Source organism: Enhydra lutris, unplaced genomic scaffold (assembly GCF_002288905.1).
Source record: "Enhydra lutris kenyoni isolate GAN:26980312 unplaced genomic scaffold, ASM228890v2 scaffoldscaffold91, whole genome shotgun sequence".
Taxonomy (NCBI): domain Eukaryota; kingdom Metazoa; phylum Chordata; class Mammalia; order Carnivora; family Mustelidae; genus Enhydra; species Enhydra lutris.
Genome location: NW_019154175.1, coordinates 413,005 through 437,550, shown reverse-complemented (window position 1 = coordinate 437,550; position 24,546 = coordinate 413,005). Strand labels below are relative to the sequence as shown.

The 24,546-nt window shown below is 42.5% G+C and overlaps 1 protein-coding gene across 2 annotated transcripts in view; it reads right to left on the bottom strand.

The window, feature by feature from the left end:
- Window positions 1–24,546, bottom strand: part of LOC111162367 (potassium voltage-gated channel subfamily H member 1) — a 373,079-nt gene that overhangs the window by 213,388 nt on the left and 135,145 nt on the right. For both annotated transcript variants that reach the window (XM_022526742.1, XM_022526743.1), the window contains exon 7: window positions 1,237–1,666. In XM_022526742.1, coding sequence (XP_022382450.1) covers window positions 1,237–1,666 — 430 coding nt within the window. The remainder of the gene's footprint in view (window positions 1–1,236; window positions 1,667–24,546) is intronic.

The window sequence follows — 24,546 nt, the reverse complement described above, 5'->3', positions numbered from 1 at the left end:
GAAGTACCAACAGGGTGCACTTGGCAGGTTCAAAGTGAGTCTGGGCCATTTAAATGCATATACTTTCCTCAGCCCAGTAAGGTCTACTTTTCCCAAGGATTCCCTCCAGTGAAGATTTCTCAATGGTTTCTAGGCCAAGGCTGTTCCCAGACCCACCATTAGCAACAGCTACACAACGGTCCATGGGTAAGTGACAGATTTAAGCACCTTCCTCAAGAACTAAGGTTGTTTTTGTTTTTCAGTCCAGTTAAGTTAATCCAATAACCCATTACTTCTCAACTGAACAGGAGCCTTTTCATCCTCTGTGGGTTTTGGGGGCGGGGGTTTGTTTTTTGGATTTGGGAAATTTCTTAATCATCAAGTAGACATCAAAAATGGGGGAGACAAACCATGAGAGACTGTGGACTCTGAGAAATGAACTGAGGGTTTTGGAGAGGAGGAGGGTGGGGGGTTGGGTGAGCCTGGTGGTGGGTATTAAGGAGGGCACATATTGCATGGAGCACTGGGTGTGGGGTATAAACAATGAATTTTGGAACACACACCAAAAAATTAAATTAAATTAAATTTTTTTAAATGCAGGAAAAATAGAAAATGCAATAAAAATATTCCTAGGAGCCACATATAAAAAATAAAAAAGAAACATGAAATTAATTATAATATCTTACTTAACCCACTATATAAAGATATTGTTTTTTCATCATGTAATCAGTATAAAAGATAATTAATGAGAGAGTTCACATTTTTTTCATACATGCTTTTTCTGGTACCGTATGGGGCTGTGGAGGTCTAGAGCTATGTACAATTTGACACAGAAAGACTCACAGTTCACTGTTCTATGAGCAAGCAGGTTACCAAGTTGTATATATAACATGATCTTATTCTAACTTTATAAAAACCTGTGTCTATGTGGAAAGTAATCTGTAAGGGAGAGGCCCAAGGTAATAATAGTCATCTCTGATAGGCAGAATTATAGTTGGTCTCGATTTTACACTTCATGCTCTTTCGTATTTTCTAAATTTCTTTGCAGTAAACACCTTGCAGCAATGCTTTATCAGGAAAACCATAAACTCATCTTATAAAAAAAAAAGCGTTTCTTGTTTTAAGTTATTACATTGATCCTGATCTTCATCCTGCTAGCACTGGAGTCATTACCCTATTTCCAGCCAATGGAAGAGACCTCCAAACAGTATGCCTCCTGCCCATCCCCCATCCAGCCCCAGCAACTGTCATACTTACAGCCAATCATCATGATGGCCACTGCAAAGATCTTTTCGATGTCTGTGGATGGGGCAATGTTGCCAAAGCCCACGCTGGTAAGACTGGTCATAGTGAAATACAATGAGGAGATGTAGACAGAATTCTTGCTGGGACCACCTTCCCACTTCCCTGAGCCAGACCCGTTAAACTGGTAAGGGGTGCCAATGTCCATCGCCAGTTGGTAGAGCCAGCTATTGTTGCGGATGGTCTTGGTGTCTTCATCAAAAATCTCGTAGTCCCCGATGCTGTACCAAATGCAGGCCATCCAGTGAGCAGCTAGCCCAAACACACATACCAGCAAGACCAGCACGGCAGCTCCATACTCAATGTAGTGGTCCAGCTTACGGGCCACTCGCCCCAGACGAAGCAGCCGAACGACCTTCAGTGAGCTAAACAAGCTGCTGATGCCCTGGGAGAAGAGGAGCGGAGCATTAGGGCCAAGAACCAAAAATACTACTACTCCTTGCCTCCTCCCCACCTGGGCTGTTTGCTTCAGCATAGTGTATTTCTGCAAGATGCAAGGTATGCAAGCCTTTAAAAAAATATTTTAAAATAAGTCACAATATTGAGAAATGCTCATACACATTTGTATAGTTATGTACAATACAATTAGAATTTTATTCCAAGATATATGAAAGGGAGATTTCTATTTGATTTTTTTCTACTTCTATTAAAAGGCTGATAAAACAAAAAAGACAAAATTAGAACTTTATTTCTAATTTATTCTAATTATTGTGATAAGAATACAAATATAGGTGAGCATTTTTCATATTGTTACTATTTTAAAACAATTTTAAGGGTTATGTAATATTTCATACTAAGTAATATGAAATATTTTAAGAGTTGTATGGTATTTATTTCATATTGTATAATATTTCATTCTAATTATACTATACATAATATGCAAGTATTATGTGTTCAAAGAATGGCTAGGAAACACATGGAGAGAAATGTAAAACACTGATAGTGGTTACCACTGCATTGTCAAGTTACAGAATTCCAGGAAATTTTTTGGTTATATTTGTATATATTTTTGTTACATTTGAATAGATTTATTTAATTTCTATAATTGAAGTTATTACTTTTATAGTTAGAAAAATACATATATTTAAAAACAAACAGCTTTTTAAAAAAAAAGATAAAAATGAACTAAAGAAACAGCTGAGAAAATAAAGAACTAAGATTCTGTTTTCTCAGGAAAGTTGTAAATTCTTTGAAGCTACATCACTCCTGTGAAGCCAGGGATTATACAATCAGACACCATATATTAAACATAATCAGTCAAGGAATCTCAGAGCTAGAAGGAAGCTTCTGATTTCAGCTGGTCAAGCCTCCGGCCATCCTGCAGACCCTCCCGGGGCAATACTGGTACAGAAAAGATCATCAGAGTAGAAATCTAGAAAACAGGGTTTGAGATCCAAGTAAACCACTAACTTACTATATAAGTTTGGGCAATTCAATTGCCTGTCTCATCTAGATAATGAGGGAAGTAGACTAGAGGAAATGCTAACATCACAGAAGTCAGTGCATTCAGAACCACAAAATTCCTATTCCAAAGTGATTCCAAGGTGTAGGAAAGGGAGATTTCCATTAGTTGTTCTTTCGTCAATTAGCAAGCAAACAAACAAGCACAAAAACAGAAATACTTCTTGGCACCATAACTTCGGTCTCCCTCATACCCAGCAATAATCCAATGGCAGGATGATGCCCTTCACCAACTAGAATCAATCACTTTACACTATTCTAAACACTGGAGAGCTTCCAGGTCACTGCCCATGTCTCTTGTCCCCCATTCCCTTAATAAGAACCCCCAAGGGTCAGTTATGTTACAGACAGAAGGAAAATGTGTACATGCTTTCTAACAAGCCTGTGCCAGAGACTCACCAAGGCTGCTTCCTCTTCCTGGGTACCCAGCTAAACTACATTTCCCAGCCTCTTCCCATCTGGGTGGGTCTCTGAGACCCTTCTCAGCAATGGCTATGAGGCAAAATGTGTGTCATTTCTAAGCCAAGGCAGTTAAAAGTGAATGTGCTTTCTCTTCCCCTTGGCATGCCTTCCAGATGAGTCTAGTGAGATCCTGAGGCCAAGTATTAAAGACGGGGACATAGAGCATGGAAGAAGCCTGGGTCCCTGAAAGATTATGTGGATGGAATACCCTGTCCCCACCAATCAATGTGAATCATATTATGATATGAATGAACACTAAAACCTCTGAAATAAACCACTGAAAATTCAGGGAATATTTGGTGGAGTAGCCATTATTAGCCTTCCCTGACATGCAAACACACAGACCATATGTAGCATAGCCTTTTCCGTAAAGACTACAGATCATATAAATGGCTAAAAGACACATAAAAAAATGCTCATCATCACTAGCCATCACGGAAATACAAATCAAAACCCCAAGGAGATACCACCTTACACTGGTTAGAATGGTAAAAATTAACAAGGCAGGAAACAACAAATGTTGGAGAGGATATGGAGAAACGAGAACCCTCTTACACTGTTCGTGGGAATGCAAGTTGGTGCAGCCACTCTGGAAAACAATATGGAGGTTCCTCAAGATGTTAAGAATAGAGCTACCCTACAACCCAGCAACTGCACTACTAGGTATTTACCCCAAAGATACAGATGTAGTGAAAAGAAGGGCCACGTTCATAGCAGTGATGTCCACAATCGCCAAACTGTGGAAAGAGCCGAGATGCCCTTCAACAGGGCATGAATGGATAAAGAAAATGTGGTTGATGTACACAATGGAATATTACTCAGCTGTCAGAAAGGATGAATACCCACCATTTGCATCGACATGGATGGAACTGGAGGGTATTATGTTAAGTGAAGGAAGTCAAGCAGAGAAAGACAATTATATGGTTTCACTCATACATGGAACATAAACAATAGCAGGCAGAACAACAGGGGAAAGCAGGGAAATCCAAATGGGGAGAAAATCAGAGAGGGAGATGAATCACGAGAGGCAACGGACCCCAAGAAACAATGTGGGGGTTTCAGAGGAGAGGAGTGTGGGAGGAGGGGGTAACAGGGTCATAGCTATTGAGGAGGGCACCTGCTGTGATGAGCACTGGGTGTTATACTTAACTAATGAATCACTGAACACCACATCAAAAACTAATTATGTACTCTACAGTGGCTAACTGAACATAATTTTTAAAAAAAGACCACAGATCAGGCTGCCACACAAATTATTTTTGTTAAGGTGAGGGTGGGGGAGGTGGGATTTATTGTACCTTTTAAAAAATAAAACAAATAAACAACAGTTTTGTAGCCATAAAACTTAGAACAGAAATAATCACTTCTTGGGGTGCCTGGGTGGCTCTTTGGGTTAGGCCTCTGCCTTTGGCTTGGGTCATGATCTCGGGGTCCTGGGATTGAGCCCCACATCGGGCTCTCTGCTCGGCAGAGAGCCTGCTTCCCCCTCCCCCTGACTGCCTCTCTGCCTAGTTGTGATCTCTGTCTTCCAAATAAATAAATAAAAATCTTAAAAAAAAAAAAAAGAAAGAATCACTTCTTGTCCAACATACACAAGCAAATAAATAATAATGTATTCTTAGAGGCCAATGGACTACATCCCCAGGGTCAGCTTATCCAAACTGCTCACTCTGATGAAGTCCAGTATGGACTTGGCATGTCCAGTACTCCTCTCCTGTGTCCCCTTTTCCCTCCATATGTTTTTCTTAAAAACCTGCCATGCAGGAAATGCTAAGAAACCCCCCCCCATATTAAGGTACAAAAGACTGATGAGGGTAAATGGATATCCTCTCTCCAGAGGATATCTGCATATCAACAGAGAAACCAACCTCCAATAGTGGAATTAAAAGTACCCACAGCCTGGGTGAAGCAGATATTTTGGGAGGCAAAGGAGCCTTTCTGATGACTCAGAAATCAAACACATGTAAGCAACCACCTACTCTCCACCTGCTCATAAGGAGGTTCCTGAGATCATCTTTCAAAGCAGTTCTACTCTGAAGCAGAACTTATTACCCAGGGCAAAACTGCCTTGTCATTTTTCCTCACTCATATTTAATTCAAAGCAACATTTAAAGAAAACCTACTACATACTCCTGTGCTAATGCCACAGGGAGGAGATTAAAATGATGCTGTCCTTGTCTTCTTGTTCACTGTTGTGGCACCAGTGCCTGGCATGGGGAAGAGTCTTGATAGGAAGAAAAAGAGAGGAAGCAAGAGCGTCATAACCAGGGAGAGGCAAGATATTAGTGAGAGACACTTCCACCTAATGGTCATACAGCATGACTGCTGAGAGGGAGCGCAGACGTCATCCCGCCCAGCCCTCTGAGTCCAGTGATGCCTTCCAGGAGCTCCATTCAGCTTCTCCTCGAACTCCCCCTTAACCACAACATCTCTAAGACCCCATTCTAGCTATCATTCATGAACATGAGTCACTGGGCCTCCATTACCTTTCTTCCTCTGTTTCACTTGCACTTCATCCCTCTTCCCCTTTCCATCGCCTCCCAATGGCCACTCAACACAGGCAACCATGACCCACAGTCCTGCTGTCCTCCAGCCATACACTCCAGATGTCTGGAGCATCTTGCACAGGGGATGCACACTTGCACCTCTGTGCCTGCTCATACGAGACCCTCAACACAGAAGGCCCAGCCTCCCCTCTCTACCAGCTAGTACACTGTTATCCTTCAGGTCCGCCACTACCTCTACCCTAAAGCCTTTCATGACTACCCTGGAGTCACAACCAATCACTCACCCCTCGATGTGTCCATTGTATTCTGTGTCCATCACCAACTGAACACACTGCTTTGCACTACAGTTTTCCCAACTACAGTAGGTGCTACATCTTCCTGAAGACAGAAGCCATTTGCTTCTCATTTGAGAAGCCTCCTGTATTGGGTTGAGCAGTGTCCCCTCCAAATTCATGTCTTTCTCAGAACCTCAGAATGTGACCTTATTTGGAAATGGGGTTGTTGTGGGTATAATTAGTTAAGATGGGGTCATACTTAATCCAGTATGACTAACGTCCTTATAAAAAGAGAAGAGCCAAACACAGAGAGAGAAAACCAGGTGTTCTCTACCTATGCCGAGATTGAGGAGGGTGTGTCTTCAAGCCAAGGAATGCCAAGGATTACCAGCAAGAGCAGAAGCTAAGAGAAAGTCATGGAACAGATTCTATCCTACAGCCTTCAGGGAGAACATGGCCCTACAGACACTTTGACTTCGCATTTCTAGCTTCCAGAACTGAATATAAATTTCTAGCTTCCAGAAAATAAATTTCTATTCTATTAAGCCACCCAGTTTGGGGTAGTTTGTCATAGCTGCCCTGGAAAACTAATATACCCACATAGGATCTAAAGCCAGCACCTTCTCATAAAGGGTCTGAAACATTTTCTAAACAGAATTGAAAGTGTGGATTATTAGAGAATTCTTTCTCATTTCAAGAAGCCTCTGGAACAACATAAAATAAGCACTTCTTCACTGTGTTATTTATCTGTGTACACTGATACTCTATGACACAGTATTATATAAGTTCTCTCCTATTGCATTAACACCTGGAATTCTAGTTACTTAAAATCATTTCAAGTTATTAATTTGCATTTTTTTCTTATTTGCCTGAAGTTCAGTAAATGAGATAAATAAACAGAATACTCCAAAATTTTTTTTTAAATTTTAGTATGCTAAAAACATGACAGCACCATATGGTAGAGAATCACCTTTTCCCCAGGGACTTCTTGTATCAGAAAACCTATCTCACATTCCAAATTGTCCCAGAAAGTTCTTTATCACAACCTTAAAATGATGAAGAACCAAGGCTTTTGAGATGAATCGATGTGGATGAAGGGATGGTATAGTGCTGGTGAGCCTCACCCCTGAGGCCAACAAGTGTGACTGCAAGGAAGCCATTCTAGATCCTCAGTCACCTCAGCTGCAGTAATACTGACGCCATTCAAATATTAATCCACATTCAGATTCATGTTTATGTGAGCTATCAAGTTTTACCTATTTGTCTGGACTACACATTAATCATTTCCTTAACTTGGGACTATACCTTACTTTCTCGGTTAGCCCAATTGATCAGGTTTTGGTTCATATTTTTTTTTTTCTGTCATATACATGGAGAGAACACTGTCACAGACTAAGGACAATGTGCTAATGAAAAAAACCATTCAGTCTTTCAGGTCCTTGAATAGTTCAACCTCACATGACTCCTCTTCGCCAACATTCTCTTACAACTTAAGGTCTCCTTCACATGCTTCCCTGTGAAGCCTCTAGAACCCATCTTCACATGTCAAGAAATTCCCAGCCTCAACATCCCCCTGGATTGTTCCCACCATCTTCTTCCATTAGCTGAAGCCAGTTCTCCCTGAGCACTCTGCTTTTCCCCCCTGCTTCTCCCATACATCCCGGAGTTAGAAGCAGGAAGTTTTCACTCTCCACACTTCTTTCCAAAAAAGAGCGTGTTGGCACTCAAAAAAAAAAACAAAAAACAACAACAACAACAACAACAACAACAAAAAAAAAAAAAAAAACCTTCCTTTAAGATTCAAGCCATCCAGCAAAAAACACCTCCTCATTATGGCCATCTGATTATTGATGGCTAACATCTGTTTAATGCTTACAAATATGCCAAAATTTAACTAATCCTTCACTAATTATCCCACTTATCAACATCTTCCTTTCATCCTTTAAAATCTTTGCACCTGGCTTTCCAGCCCATTTTCTTCTATCAGCATGGGAACTTTCAACATCCATGGGGAAAACTCATTCAACACTCCTGCCTCTCTATTCCCAGTGACCTTAACCCCCTCTCCATGTCCTAAGTTTGGTCATCATTGGAAACCACTCCCTCTCTGACATCTTACACACCAACATTTGACACAATAATTACATGTTTTCATTTCTCCACTCTATCCTCTATCCCCACCCAATTCAATCTACTCTTTGGCTTCTTTTTTTTTTCTTTAATATTTTTTATTATGTTATGTTAGTCACCATATAGTACCTCATTAGTTTTTGATGTAGTGGCTTCTTTTTTATGTATTTTCTTTTCCAACCATTGACTCTCCAGATTTCACTTCCTTTCCCATCAAACCACACCCTGTTACATCACTTCCAGTACTCTCTCCTTACCAACCAACAACCTGTCTCCTCGCCCTCCTGCCAAACTCAGCACTGCATGGGATCCAATAGCAGGGACCCAGCTCTCAATTCCATTCTTAGGTGGGTCCCTGGATGCTTCTCACCCATTCTTTTTCTCTTCCTTGAACAACGCTTTCTCTCCTTCACAGTGATAGATATTCCAAATCTTCACTACTCTCTTCAGGATCCCACCTGACCCGTGCCATTCTCATTCTCAGCCAACATTACCTCCTAACTCACAGAGAAAGTAGAGGTCATTAGTATCAACTCTCCCTCTATATCCTACCTCCACAAATACAAGTATGTGCATTTGCACAATTCTTCCACCCGCTCACGGACATCACTCCATCACTTCCACCCTCCTCTCTCTTCTCTGCCTGTGTCTTCAAACCTCCCTCTCAGGGACTAATTTCTCTTAGACTATAATCACACTGCTGTTTCAAGATCTATGCAACTTTCCAGATATATCAACTCTGCTCCTCTTCCTAATATTCCTTCCTCAAACCATAACCAACACATAATGGCTCAATGTCCTCATTTCCCATTCATATCTCAACCCATTGCATTCAGATGTCCATTCCCACCACTCCCCAGAATCTACTATCTTGAAGGTCACCAACTGCCTTCTAATTGCTACATCTTTGGCATTTGATACCTGCAATGGACATTTAACATCCTTCAAGACCACACTGCAAGAAAACGGTCTTTCTGCATGTGAGGAATCACTACCCTACAGAGTAGAACTTGTTTCCCACCCCAGAAGCTGAAGATAACCACAAATCTTCTTTCTCCAACTCTCGCTGCAGCTAACGTGTGAGCACATGACCTAGAATCCGCCATCAGAGACACACACCCCAACACTGAAGAGCATCTACTGGAGAAACCAAGCAGGACCCTTTTTGCAAGAGCATGGCCACAGCACCTAGTTCGCACAGGCAGCCGGTAGTTGTTCCAGAATCAGTGCCCAGGCTCCACTGATCATGGCATCAACCCTGCACACGTCCAGGAGCAGCAGTGGCTTATTTACAGGACTAGTTTGCAATATGATCTTGCCAAAATGCCTCCAAATATTTTCCTGGTCTTTTCAAACCTTCTCCGAGTACCTAATGCCCTTTTAATAAACTTTCTCTTTCTGACAGTTGCCAGACTCGAACACTAACTACTACACGTGGCATGCACTGTCCTCCTTTGGTTCCCACAATAACTCTTTCTAATTATTCCTGATTAGATATTTAATATTAGATATTTAATGATTTTTTTAACAGCGCATTGTTTTTGGCCTTTTTCTCTTCTCCATATACCCCTTTCCTTGTCATCTACATCCATTAATGTAGATATCCACCATATCTATAAATTAATAACCTACAAATACATCTTTCCAAACTAGACACTTCTCCCAACTTTAAGACCCCTATGAGCTTGACAGTGGCCTATCCCATGAGTTCCTGAGTTTGGCACATGTAACCTTCAGCCCATCGCCTACTCCCCAGTGTGGAGAATGTGCTCCAGGTCTACAGTCTTCCAAGTGAAAAACTAGGTGTCATCATCTCAGTTGGCTATACAAACTTTTCTTAATAGGGCGTTCTTTTTAGAAAAGTGAAAATAAGATGTATCAGTATTCCAATGCCTAATTTTGCTGCCATTTGGATAAAAACAGAAAACAAGCAAATTTTCTTGTCTATGCATATAATATCTCTAGAAGTATAGATAAGATACTAAAACACTGACTGTCCCAGGGAGAGAGATTCTTTACTGTATCTACCCTTTTGAATGTTGTTTCTTGTGAATTACTGTTTTTCCAATTTTTAAAAAAGTCGAGTTACAAATATAAGTTTAAAAATGTGACACAATCCTGCTTAGAACCACTCAATGTCTCCCATCGCCTTCTAGATAAAATTCCATTCCTTTAGCAAACAAAATCCTTTGCAGTTTGGTCCCCAACAGCCTCATCTCTCACTGCCTCTCTCCCAGGCATCTTCTGCTTTTGTCATATCAAATCACTTGTGGTTCAACAATCACACTGTGTCTTATGCCTTTGCATATGCTGTTCCCTCTGCCTCAAAACACTATTTCCCTGGTTGTCTGCCTGGAAAACCCTTACCCATCCTTAAAAACATTTCTTAACACCCCAATAGTGGGAAAAGTCACATATCCTCAGCAAGTATACAAGCATTTTGCCTTTTAAAATAAGTATTAGAGGGGATACCTGGGTAGCTCAGTTGGTTAAGTGTCTGTCTCTGGCTCAGGTCATGATCAGGGGTCCTGGGATTGATTCCCGCATTGGGCTCCTGGCTCAGCAGTAGCCTGCTTCTCCCTCTCCCTCTGCCCTTCCTCCCTGCTGGTGCTCTCTCTTTCTGACAAATAAATAAAATCTTTTTTTAAAAATAGGGGCACCTGGGTGGCTCACTGGGTTAAAGCCTCTGCCTTCAGCTCAGGTCATGATTCCAGGGTCCTAGGATCGAGCCCCGCATCCGGCTCTCTGCTCAGCAGGGAGCCAGCTTCCTCCTCTCTCTCTGCCTGCTTCTCTGCCTACTTGTGATCTCTGTCTGTCAAATAAATAAATAAAATCTTTTTTAAAAAATTAAATAAAATAAAGTAAGTATTAGAGTGGGAGCCACCTGGGTGGCTCACTCAGTTAAGTGTCCAGCTCTTGACTTCAACTGAGGTCATGATCTCAGAGTCATGAGATCAAGCCCCACGTCAGGCTCCCTGCCAGCATGGGGCCTGCTTAAGATTCTCTCCCTCTCCCTCTGCCCCTCCCCCATTGTTCTTTTTTTCACTAAATTAAAAATAATAATAATAAAAAAAATAAAATGAAGTAAGTATTAGTAAGTATCACAGTGAATTCAAACTTATTCCAATAATAGTACTACTCTCCCATCTGAATTTCAATCTGCTTTCTTAACATGTAGAGAAAGGAGTGTAGTTACGGTAGCACCCTCAAAATAGTGACTCAGAGGTCACACACAGAAACAGAATTTCTCTGTGTGGCTGTGATGCTTAATTTTATGTCTCAACATGACTGGGGCACAGGGTGTCCACACATTTGGCTAAACATTATTCTGGGTGTGTCTGGGAGGATGTTTTTGGATTGAGATTAACAACTGAATCCACAGACTGAATAGAACAGATTGCTGTGGCTAGTGTGGCTGAGCCTCCTCCAATCCACTAGCGGCCTGAATAAAACAGAAAGGCGAGTAAGGAAGAATTCACACTCTCCGCCTGACTGTTTTCAAGCTGGGACCTCGGTCTCCTGCACTCAGATTAGAACTTACGCCACCACCTCTCCTGGGTCTCTAGCTTGAAGGTGGCAGATAATGGGACTTCTCAGCCTTCATAATTATTGGCAATGTTAATGGAAGAAAGGCCAAGAATGGCAAGCCTAAGACTCACATAGAGTCATCTCTCTGTGATGTCTCTCCCTGACACCCACAAAGTTCAAAATGCCCTCCAGATTCCCATGACTGGTCCTTGATTCATTCTTTCAACAAACACTTATGGAGCACTTTAATATGGGGCACGCATGATTTCCAGCACTGATGACAGATCAGTGTCAAACCAGACCAAAATCCTCATTCTTCTGGAGCTTTCTTTTAATTGGGACAGATAATAAATAGGATAAATAAGTAAAATCAATGGTATCAGACAAAAAGATGAAAAATTAAGCAGGAAAATGAATATAAAAAGTAACAGGAAGAGGGGGTGATGTTCAGCATTAAACAGGGTTGTGAAGGAAAACATCCCTGAGATCTTGGCATTTAGGTAAAAGCCCAGTGGAGATGAGAACGTGGACCCAAGAATATCTAAAAGAAGCATGTGGCAGACCCAGCAATCAGCAAGTACAAATGTCCTGAGGCAGGAATGTCACAATGTTTTTCTATTAGGCTGACACAGCCCCTTGAGGTCACAAACCGCACCTTTAGTAAGAGTAATAATAATTAGCATTTGTTGAGTACTAAGGACTTTACAAGGATTACCTCACTTAATCCTCTTAACCTTGGGAGGTAAATATATTATACACCCAAACCTCAGAAAAAGAAACTGATGTTTTCATTTGTCCAGTATCACACAGGTAGAAAGTGGTGGACCTAGAATTTGAACCCTGATCAACTGACTCCCCAGTGTCTGTGCTTAACTCCTTGCTCTAATTCCCCACCATTAAAATTCCAGCTCCTTTCCATTGTTCAATACATGTTTATTGAGTGGAAACCTACACTGATGCTCACAAGGAGAACTTGTGACCGCTGCAAATAGTGGTCTGGCATGAGGATTTACTACTTTATTAACAGAGCTTGGTTTATTTGCTGTCTTTAAAACAGAGATGACTTCAAGAATAAAAGTTCCGGGGCACCTGGGTGGCTCAGTGGGTTAAAGCCTCTGCCTTCGGCTCTGGTCATGATCCTGGGGTCCTGGGATTGAGCCCCGTGTCAGGCTTTCTGCTCAGCAGGGAGCCTGCTTCCTCCTCTCTCTCTCTCTGCCTGCGTCTCTGCCTACTTGTGATCTCTGTCTGTCAAATAAATAAATATAATCTTAAAAAATAAATAAATAAAATTTCCATGATGATCTCACCACTCTGAGAACTGCAGATCCCTTTCAACTACCTACTGCAATAAATTGGCTTACCAGATCTTATTGGAAGTTATTCACTGAAGTTTAAGCACAATTGGCTTCCCTTCCATTGTTTCCACATTTTACTTTCGGCTTACTGATTTCAATGCCATGATCATTTCCTGAAAACCTAGTGCAGGAAGACACAGCCTAGAGCTACCGGGGGTACAAAAATAAACATGCAGTGTCCTGCCCTCATGATGCCTACAATCAGGCCACAGAGAAAACACAGCCTGCCAGTGACAGGAGCAGCAGCAAAGGCAAGTCAGCTGCCACCATCAAGGCTGAATTCCCACGAGGCCAGGGGCTGTACATAAAGGGAACTATTTTCTACCTCACTTAACAGGTCTGTTAACCACATCCAGGAGGTGGATGTGGTTACTGAGTTTAAGGGGGGCTTCCTAACCAGGAATGAGATAGTCTGCAACCCTGCCTTTGTTTAATCTGGTAATGTATCCAATGGACACATCTGCAGACACCACAGAAAACAATCACTGAAGGAAGTTTAGAGCCATCCACTTTCCTTCGTTGACAATTCAGACCTTGAAAGAAACCATGTATTCAGTTGCAATATTAAAGCCTCAGGCTCTTTCTCTTTCTGGAGGCACCAAAAATTGAAATCTATCCCTGGCCAAATAAAAATCCTAGGTCTACAGAATAGAGAATCTGGATTTGTCAAGCCACATCTTTGTCTTTCACAGAATCCTCATCTCAGTTTCCTTTCTTCCACGGAAGTGTAATTAATCTAAATCACCTAGATTGTACGTTCTCTCATACCCAAAGAAACAATAAATACATGTTGTGCTTACAGCTATAACATTTCTGCAGAATTAGCTATGCCCTCAATTTGCTTTAAGCTAATCTGACAGTCTGGTATAGGTGAAAATCCCAGTGAGTTTCGTGAGGACTGTGTATGTAAGACTTTTCAGCACTGGGGCCAAAGGAAGGCTTCAGTCCACTTATCACTGCTTGGCCAGAACTCTTGGTACTGAGCAGGGCTAACATTATGAAAGTCTCACCTCACTAAGAAGCATGTGAGCACGCAGCTCAGACCTTCTGACCACATGTGATAACACTCTCTATTTAATGATGAGGGAGGTGGAGATCCATCCCTACGCAGTCCAATTTGGCTTTAAAAAAACACACTCCCAAGGTGCCTGGGTGGCTCAGTGGGTTAAAGCCTCTGCCTTCGGCTCTGGTCATGATCCCAGGGTCCTGGGATCAAGCCCTGCATCGGGCTTTCTGCTCAGCAGGGAGCCTGCTTCCCCCCACCCCTCTGCCTGCCTCTCTGCCTACTTGTGATCTCTGTCAAGTAAATAAAAAAGATCTTAAAAAAAAAAAAAAAAAAAAAACTCCCTCCATCCTCAGACACAATCCACTTTCAGCCTCATCGTCACCCAAAATTAAGCTTCCAGTCAGAAGGTGAAGCCCCCAGATGCTATACAGGGGCCCCCCAAATGTGTTGCCTCAGGACAACCATCAGGAATCTGTGGTGTGGTCTTGAGGCCTCTATAGGGGTGGTGAGGAGGGAAGGCTCTACTAGCTGGTTTGGATGTGTGAAGAGTTCCCCAGAAGGCGCCTGGGTGGCTCAGTCATTAAGCATTCCAGGGTCCTGGGATCAAGCCCCTCATCAGGCTCCCTGCTCAGCAGGAAGCTTGCTTCTCCCTCTCCAACCTTCCCTGCTTGTATTTCTTCTCTTGCTGTGTCTCTCTCTGTCAAATAAATAATATGATCTTAAAAATAATATAATCTTAAAATCTTAATTTAAAAAAAGAAAAAGTTCCCGAGAATCTGGGGGGCCTGGTATAGAGAGCTGCAGGCCAGCAGCCCAGCCTCCTGGGTTGTACCTGTGAGAGCCGGGGTGGATGCAAAGTATCCCCAGTGCTCAAGGACTAGGTCATGGCACTGGACAAACAAATATCCGGGGGCAGAGCGGTCTCAGGACAAGAGTGAGACAAGCCACAGGGCACACTTCTGGCAGACCACGGAGGACATCAAAGCAGGATCCCTGGAGCAAGCTGTGGGGGTGGGCTTAGCCCCAGGACATGGTGTGTGACTGACACAGTGAGTACTGAGAAAGGGACAGAGAGAAACAAGACTCTTGGGCAGACTGAGTGACCGCAACTTAAGGGACCCGTAGGTTAAAGGCAATAAGGAGCCCCTTCAGCTAGAAGTATCAGGGCTTCACCTCTAATATTATTCATAGTTATAACTCTTCCTCATCTTCACACATAGATTTAAAGCCCTCAAGGGCACTTGTTTCTTGCAGCCTCAGCAGTGAACAGTGACAGGACCGCTAATCATTCTAGACTCTCATTCTGTGAGGCAACCGACATACACAGAATTCTACTCTCCTGCCATCTGGCCTTCTGAGGATAAGTCTCTGCAGGAAGGTTCTAAGGAAAAGTTATAGTTCCTTTATGAGGCTTCTGGTAAATATAGAGTTCTAAACTTTCTGGAAGCCGATGGAAGTAAGAATAGTCACCATTTTGTGTGGTTAAAATAATCAATAGCAGGGCACCTGGGTGGCTCAGTGGGTTAAAGCCTATACCTTCAGCTCAGGTCATGATCCCAGCATCCCGGGATCAAGCCCTACATCAACTCTCTGCTCAGTGGGGAGCCTGCTTCCCCCTCTCTCTGTCTCTGTCTGCCTATCTGCCTACTTATGATCTCTCTCTCTCTCTGTCAAATAAATAAGTAAATAACCTTAATAAAAATAATTTTTAAAAATAATCAGTAGCTACAACATTTGAGACTGGGAGAAGCCACAGAGAAAAGAAATTGTCTTCTCCTTAAGGAGAAAAAAAAAAAAAAGAAGGCCACCATGAGAAATCCCACGCACACCCAAAGCTATGTGTGCATCTCGGGCTTCAAACCAGGCCTTTGCCTCTGGTACGTTTCTTACTACCTCCGTGACCCTACTTGGCCACCGAACCTCTCTGAGCTTCACTTCCTCACCTGTCAAGTGGGGAAAATGCACCTACCAGGGTTAATGTTCACAAAAGTATGTTTTTTTGGAGGGGGGTCACCTCGGTCTTCTTCAGCCAAGAGAGAGAGAGAGAGAAAGAGAGGGAGAGAAAGAGTCAGAGTCACAAAGGGGAAAAACTGTTTGCCCTCAGTAAAAAGAAGAGAAAAGATAGGAAATGTCAGAAAGAAGTTACCTCTATGTGAGCAAGAATTAAGAGGGAAAATAATGGCCCCCTCCCTGAAAAGTCGAGAACAACCAGTTAAGGACATTTGGCCAAACTTGTCACGTGAGGGGAAGGAGAACAGGCAGGGGGCCTTGTGCCTCAGGACACGCAGAGCCCCAGGCTCACCTGACAAGGATACCTGTGAAAATAACAGAATACAATCTATAAATCTAGGTATTTGTACTTCTAAACTCAATTTAAAAGATCTAGCACTCTCTACCATGATCAGAAATTATGAAAATTACAAACATGCCACTTACAAGTTTATTTTAATGGAAAAGTTAGATGCAGACCCGGACCTGTCAGCCACATCCCACTAAGTAACAGGAAACAATCACAGCCATAATTTACTAAGCACTTGCAACAGGGCACAGAATCCTAACTCTTAGTCTTTTACGCATCAACCTGCTTTACTCCTCTTAACTATTCTAAGGGATAAATAAGAGAATTCTCTCCAATTTTTCGGAGTGTTTGGGTTTTTTATGAACTAACTGATGGACAAGCAACCATGGAAGATGATGTGTGTTGACTGCAATCAGAATTTTAAAAACAAGTTACATGCAACTAATGAATCTCTGAATGCCACATCAAAAACTTATGATGTGCTGTATGCCATCTAATCAGACATAACAAAAAATAAAAATAAAATAAATAAAATTGCTTAAGACCTATGGAAAAATTCATTAATTTATCAATTAATTAAATACAAGCAATGCAATCAAACTCTTCCATGGCTGTTCCAAAGACATAAACCTACTATTCTCCTCCATTCACTCAGAAGTCCTCTGCCAAAGCCAGGTTGACCATAGTTGGAGAGACTGATGGTTCTCAGCTTCTCTTCAAGCAGTGAGTAGGATGGGTGTCTATACAGCAAGCGGCAGAATGAAAAAGTGAGAAACAAAAGCAGTGCTAGGATAAAGACATGATGTTCCTTCCACTGCCTAAAGATTAATGCCTGCAAAAAGCTTGCACTCGACCCTGCTGCATTTGGACAGACTAAGGATTCTGGACTCTCACAAGGTGACCTGTACATAGGCAGGATAGCATCCGAGGACTACCCAGGGCAGCCCCTCGTGAGCATTCACCAGGACTCCATCACTGTGGGTTTCCTACATATAACAGGTTCAGTGACAGCAAGCTGGCTTCAGTTCTTTCCGTGTTGTTGATTATGCAAATCACTTCACCTCAGATGTGAAACAAAATGGGCATTTAGAGATTCCCAAGATTCTCAGTCCCACCGCAGATGAGGCCTCTAAGAACCAGGAGGGGTAAGAGGCTGACCCAAAGGCCAGGGGCCAAGGTGTAGCCACTCCCGAGGGCTCACAATTCCACTTGACTCACTGAACTATGAGGCTATAGCAAATTAATTCATGGGGACATCTTTCGGAGAGTTAAAATCAAAAGATCTACAAATGAATGCTGCTGGCAGTGGTGGTATTACTCACAAATGATTATTTTAAAGACATAATGCCTTTACAGACAGTAATTTAAATCCCCTCCTGGTGGTACCAGGACACAATCCCATGTTTGTACAGAACAGAGCTCTCAGCTGCAAAGCCCTCTAGGCAAGCAGACAGAGCTGCAGTTCCCCAGACCACAAAGCAGATGGCCAAAGGAGGCTGCCAAGGGGTGGGACTGTGGAATGGCCCAGATGACAATGGAGGGCTGAGGACATGAGCCTCGGCTCAGGAGTCCTGGCATCACAGAACTCTGGGTCAGAAGGTGACCCCAGGGATCATGGAGCTGCTACTGTCTTCAGGGTTTGTCCATGTTATAACAAGAATTTCAATCTTTCTTATGGATGAATAATATTCCATTGTGCATAATACTCCACTTTTTTCCAGTTTAATCGAGACATAATTGATATTCAGCACTGATTTTACAGCACTGTATAAGTCAAATCAGCATGATACTTTGGTATCATGACCACAATAAGTTTAATTAATATCCATCATCTTATATAGATTAAAGAAATTTTTTTGACTTGTGATACAAACTCTTAGCATTTACTCCCTTAGCAACTTTCCTATCCATCATACAGTAGTGTTAGAATCTTAGCACTTACTATCTTATTTCTAGAAGTCTGTGCCATTTGACCACTTCCCACCCACTTCCCCTCTCCCCACGCCCACCTCTGTAACCACAAATCTGATCTCTTTTTCTATGAGTTTGGGTTTTTACACCTTTTTTAAAATTCCATATGTAAGTGATATCAGAAAATACTTTTTTTTCTCTATCTGACTTATTTCACTTATCATAATGCCCAAGGTCCATCTATGTTGTCACAAGTGACAAGATACCCTGTTCTTTTTTTTTAAATATTTTATTTATTTATTTGACAGAGAGAGATCACAAGTAGGCAGAGAGGCAGGCAGAGAGAGAGGAGGAAGCAGGCTCCCCGCTGAGCAGAGAGCCCGATACAGGGCTCCATCCCAGGACACTGAGACCATGACCTGAGCTCAACCTATTGAGCCACACAGGTGCCCCTCCCTTTTCTTTTTATAGCTGAATCTCTGGACACTGAGGTTGTTTCCATATCTTGAGTGTCATAAACAATGTTGCTATCATCATGGGTGCAGGTTATCTTTCCAAGTTAGTATTTTCATTTCCTCTGGATATACAGCCAGGAGAGCAATTGTGGGATCATAGGGTAGTTCTATTTTTAATTTTTTAAGGAACCTCCATACTGCTTTCCATAGTGGTTCCACCAGTTTTATACCACCTTCTGATTACCCATTCCCCCACGGATGGACACTTGAGACATTTCCACAGAGCCATGGTGAATAATGTTGGTACGAATCAGTGCACAAATACCTGTTTTGAGTCCCCAAGCTTTGCAACAGTTTTGAAAGATATTTATTTGAGAGAGAGAGAGAGAGAGAGAGAGAGCACGTTCAAGCAGGGGGAGGAGCAGAGGGAGAGGGACAAGTGGACTCCATGCTGAGCACAGAGTCTGATGAGGGGCTCAATCCCACGACCCTGAGCCAAAATCAAGAGTCAGATGCTCAACTGACTGAGCCACCCAGGTACCCTAAGGGTGCAATAATTTAAAAACTTTTTTGTTTTTAACAAATATTTGCACAGCATTGAGCACGTGCCAGGCACTCATGTTATACACATGAGCTCATTTAATTCTCATGACTCCTATAATGTAGGAACCACGATTATTCCCATTTTACAGAGGAGAAACTGAGGCACAAAGGGGTTAAGTAACTTGCACCAGATTACAAAGTGAGCTAAGTTGTCCTAGCTGGATACAAACCAGGCCGTCTGGCTCAGGACCGCTAGGAAGGCAAGACAGGGACAAGAAGAGCAACAGTTACATACCAAATGGGCCTTCCAATGACTTCTGCTCAGAAGGAAAGCCGAAGTCCTCACAGTGGTCACGAGGCCCATATATCCTGCACTGCTCTCTCTCTCTCCTACTTCAGGACATATCCAACCTCATTTCCCACCATTGCCCACTCCTTCCCTCCTTCCCCCTAAACCATACAGAACTTTTGCTGTTCCTCAGGCATGTCGGATAGGCCCACATCTCAGAGCTTCCGCACCTGCTTTCCCTCTGCCCAAGACTCCAGTACCCCAACATCCCTAATATCCCTCATTCTCCAGGGGCTGTTTACCCAATGCTACCCTCTCAAACAAGGCTTTCTCTGACCCCGCAGCAAAATCACAATGCCTAACCCAATAGACCCACCATCTCCGCCTTGCCTTCCCTATTTAATTTTTCTCTGGAGCATTTATCAGATTTAACATATGGGAGGCTTTACCTTTTGTTTGTTGACTGTCCCATGTCCTAGAATATAAACCCCAAACTGAAGGGCACCACTGTACCCTCAGCACCTAGAACACTGAAGCAGACACTCTGTAATGACTCACTGAATTGATGAATACTGAGCATCCACCCGGCACTTAACAGTTTACAAAGCTCTTCCATGAATATGATCCCACTTGTTGTTCATAAAGTAACTGAAAATGTTTTGGTTCAATTGTAACCACAAAGGCCAGGCTTTCCATGTCTCACCAGTCTGGGAACACATTTCTGGTGGCCTGAGGTGTGGATTGCACTTTCTGGGGGGGAGTTAGGGAACCCCAAGCCAGAAAATAGCCAGAGGATGCACAGTCCAGTCCGGGAAGCCTGGAAGCACCCCGGCCTGCCTCATGGAGGGCAAGAAGCCTTGCCGGTCCCTAACAAAAGCCTGGAGGCAACACTGTTTCTCCGAATCAGAAATCCTTCTCCATGGCTTCACTCTGGGACAAAACTAGGGCACTGCCTTGTGAGGCAGAGAAACGCTGAGAGACTCCTGGTTTCAGAAACTCCTGTATTACTCATCCAGCTTCAGATGCAAAAACAAATTGTGCCGCTTTCTTGGCAGCAACAGCCACAGCCCGAAGACAGATCTCACAATAAACAGGGAGCAGTGTGTCCCCAGATTTGTGTCTTATACTCCACCTTGACTCTTCCCATTCACCTGTCCCAAACTTCTACTTACAAACTATAAAAATCAGCTCAAGCAATAGCTCTTCAAAGAAACCTGGTCTGCAGCGGCCTCTTCCTCCACCTCACCCAACCTACCCCCATTCAAGAATTAATCTCTTCTCATTGAATTCCTCATTTTGTACCATTACTATTACATTCATTGCACCCTACCTTTGACAAAGTTTTTGCTGTGTATCTTGATCTCTTACTACATACAGAATCCCTTTCTAAGCAAAAGAACATGATTCTTACTCCTTGATATGTCCCTGGCATCCAATGCAGTCCTAGCACATAGCAGGCATGTAGTAATTGATTCCGGAATGAACAAACAAATGATCAGCTATTGACAGGAATGTGACAAGCTTTGGCTAACACTCCACCCTTATCCCCAGACTTAGATTTCTCTAAGAACCACCTCTCCAGGACTCCCTGACTGAATGTGACCTACATGTTTCTGTCATCTTACACTTTTTTCATCAAATTACTCTCCTATACAAAACCCATCTGTTGGTATTGTAAACTGACTGCGTTTTTTAGAATATTAATACCCTCAAATCATAAAAAGAATCTTCAAAGAGGGGCACCTGATGGCTCAGTGGGTTAAGCCTCTGCCTTGGCTCAGGTCATGATCTCAGGGTCCTGGGATCAAGCCCCGAATCAGGCTCTCTGCTCAGCTGGGAGCCTGCTTCCCCCTCTCTCTCTGCCTGCCTCTCTGCCTACTTGTGATCTATCTCTTCCTCTCTCTATTAAATAAATGAATAAAATCTTTAAAAAAGAGAGAGAGAGAGAATCTTCAAAGATTCATGTCCCCTTTGTCCAGCAATCCTTTTACTGGACCTTAACAGTTTGGAAAAAAAACTAAAAGAGGGGTGCCTGGCTGGCTCAGTTGGTAGGACATGTGATTCTTGATCTCAGGGTTGTTGAGTTCAAGCCCCATGTTCACTGTGAAAATTGCTTAAAAATAAAATCTTAAACAAAAAATCTAGAGGCCTGGGTGGCTCAGTTGGTTAGGCATCTGCCTTCTGCTCAGGTCATGATCACGTGGTCCTGGTTTCAAGTCCCACATCAGGCTTCCTGCTCAGCAGGAAGTCGTCTTCTCCCTCTCCTTCTGCCCCTCTCCCTGCTTATGCTCTCTCACTCGTGTTCTCTCGCTCATTCTCTCTCATAAAGAAAGAAAGAGAGAAGGAAGGAAAGAAAGAAAAAAAGTTAAAAAAAGTTTTAAAAAAAAAGTCTAAAAGGTGGTGGGGGAGGAGTCAAGATGGCAGAGAAGTAGCAGGCTGAGATGACATCAGGGAGCAGGAGATCAGCTAGAGAGCTTATCAAACCATTCCGAACACTGAAAAATCCAACAGGAGATGGAAGAGAAGAAGAGCAGCAATTCTAGAAACAGAAAATCGACCACTTTCTGAAAGGTAGGACCGGCGGAGAAGTGAATCCAAAGTGACAGGAAGATAGACCACAGGGGGAGAAACGGCTCCCGGCAAGCAGAGGAGCAATGGAACACAAAATCAGAACTTTTAAAAGTCTGCTCCAATGAGGGACATTGCTCCAGAGGCTAAACTGGGGTGAAGCCCACATGGGGACAGCAGGTCCCATGCAGTCACAGAAGGAACGGGGGTGTCTGAGTGTCACAGAGCTCACAGGTATTAGAGTGGGGAAGCTGGCTACAGAGATGGAGCCGAGGAGTGAGCTCTCAACTCGGGGTTACCTTATCGTGATCTGTGGTACAGGTCACTACTCTGTGAGCGGGGACCCCACAAGACCCGGGGAGACTCCTCTGGAAGAGCGCAGGTATCTGTGGGTTTCGGAGACTCCAGGCAGAGCAGTGTGCCAAAGAAAGAGACGCTTGGTCACAGGCGGGGTGAGCTCGGAGCGCAGCTGGAATCCAGGGAGACGGGAGTGATTGCGCACTTTTCTCCGAGGGCACACTGAGGACTGGGGCACCGAGTTCTCGGCTTCTCCGGGGCAGAGATTGGGAGACCGCCATTTTCATTCCCGTCCTCCAGAGCTCTACAGAAAGCGTTCAGCGAAGAAAAGCTCCCTAAAGCGAACCTGCACAGATTACTTAGCCCGGCCACTGGTAAGGGGGGTACAATTCTGCCTCGGGCAAAGACACTTGAGAATTATTACAACAGTCCCCTCCCCAAAGACACTTGAGAATCATTACAATAGGCCCCTCCCCAAGATCAGCAAGAAACCCAGCCACGACCAAGTTCACTTACCAAGGAGAACAGCAGAATTCCAGAGGAGGAGAAAGCAAAGCATGGAATTCATGGCGTTCTCCCCATGATTCTTTAGTCTTGCAAAGTTAATTAATTTTTTTTATTTTATGTTTTTCTTCTTTAAATTTTTTTAACATTTATCCTTTCCTCTTTTAATGTTTTTTTAACTAGTTTAACTTAACAATACCTTTCAAAACAAAATCTTTTTTGAACCTTCATTATTATACTCCCATTTTATCCTTCATTGTATCTAACTTTATTTTTTGTATACACATAGGGTTTTTTCTTCTAAAAAAATCTGGAATACAACTTCTAATAGATCAAAATATATCCTAAATCTAGCACAGGGCTTTGTTCTAGTCTCCAGTCTGAGCAAATTCTCTCCACTTTCTTTTTCTTTATTCTCCCAACCAACTTATCATATCAACTCCTTGTTTAGAAATTTAAAAAATTTTTTTTCTTTCATCTTTATAGTCATATTCCATCCCTTCATCATGTTTACCTTTATATATGTTTTTCATTCTTTAAAATTTTGGGAGGCAGTTTCTTCTAAGAGACCAAAATACTCCCAAAATTAAGTGGGTGAAACTGTTCTATTCACCAGACTAATATATATAAATATTTTCTTTTTTATATTTTTTCTTTTTAATTTTTTTTTCTTTTTCTCAACTTCTTTTTACCCCCTTTCTTCCCCTCATGATTTGGGGTCTCCTCTGATTTGATTAAAGCACATTTTACTAGGGTCTTTGCCACCCTTTTAGTATTTTATTCACTACTTCGTATATTTTTATCTGGATAAAATGACAAGGCAGAAAAACTCACCACAATAAAAAAAAGAACAAGAGGCAGTACCGAAGGCCAGGGACCTAATCAATATGGACATTGGTAATATGTCAGATCTAGAGTTCAGAATGATGATTTTCAAGATGCTAGCCAGGCTTGAAAAAGGCATGGAAGATATTAGAGAAAACCTGTCTGGAGAAATAAAAGCCCTTTCTGGAGAAATAAAAGAAATAAAATCTAAACAAGTTGAAATTTAAAAAAGCTATTAATGAGGTGCAATAAGAAATGGAGGTTCTTACTGCTAGGATAAATGAGGCAGAAGAGAGAATTAGTGATGTAGAAGACCAAATGACAGAGAATAAAGAAGCTGAGCAAAAGAGAGACAAACAACTACTGGACCACGAGGGGAGAATTCGAGAGATAAGTCATACCATAAGACAAAACAGCCTTAGAATAATTGGAATTCCAGAAGAAGAAGAAAGAGAGAAGGGAGCAAAAGGTAGATGGGAGAGAATTATTGTAGAGAATTTCCCTAATATGGCAAAGGGAACAAGCATCAAAATCCAGGAGGCGCAGAGAACCCCCCTCAAAATCAATAAGAATAGGTCCACATCCCATCATCTAATAGTAAAATTTACAGTCTTAGCGACAAAGAGAAAATCCTGAGAGCAGCCCGTGACAAGAAGTCTGTAACATACAATGGTAAAAATATAAGATTGACAACAGACTTATCCACAGAGACCTGGCAGGCCAGAAAGAACTGGCATGATATATTCAGAGCACTAAACGAGAAAAACATGCAGCCAAGAATACTATATCCAGCTAGGCTATCATTGAAAATAGAAGGAGAGATAAAAAGCTTCGAGGACAAACAAAACCT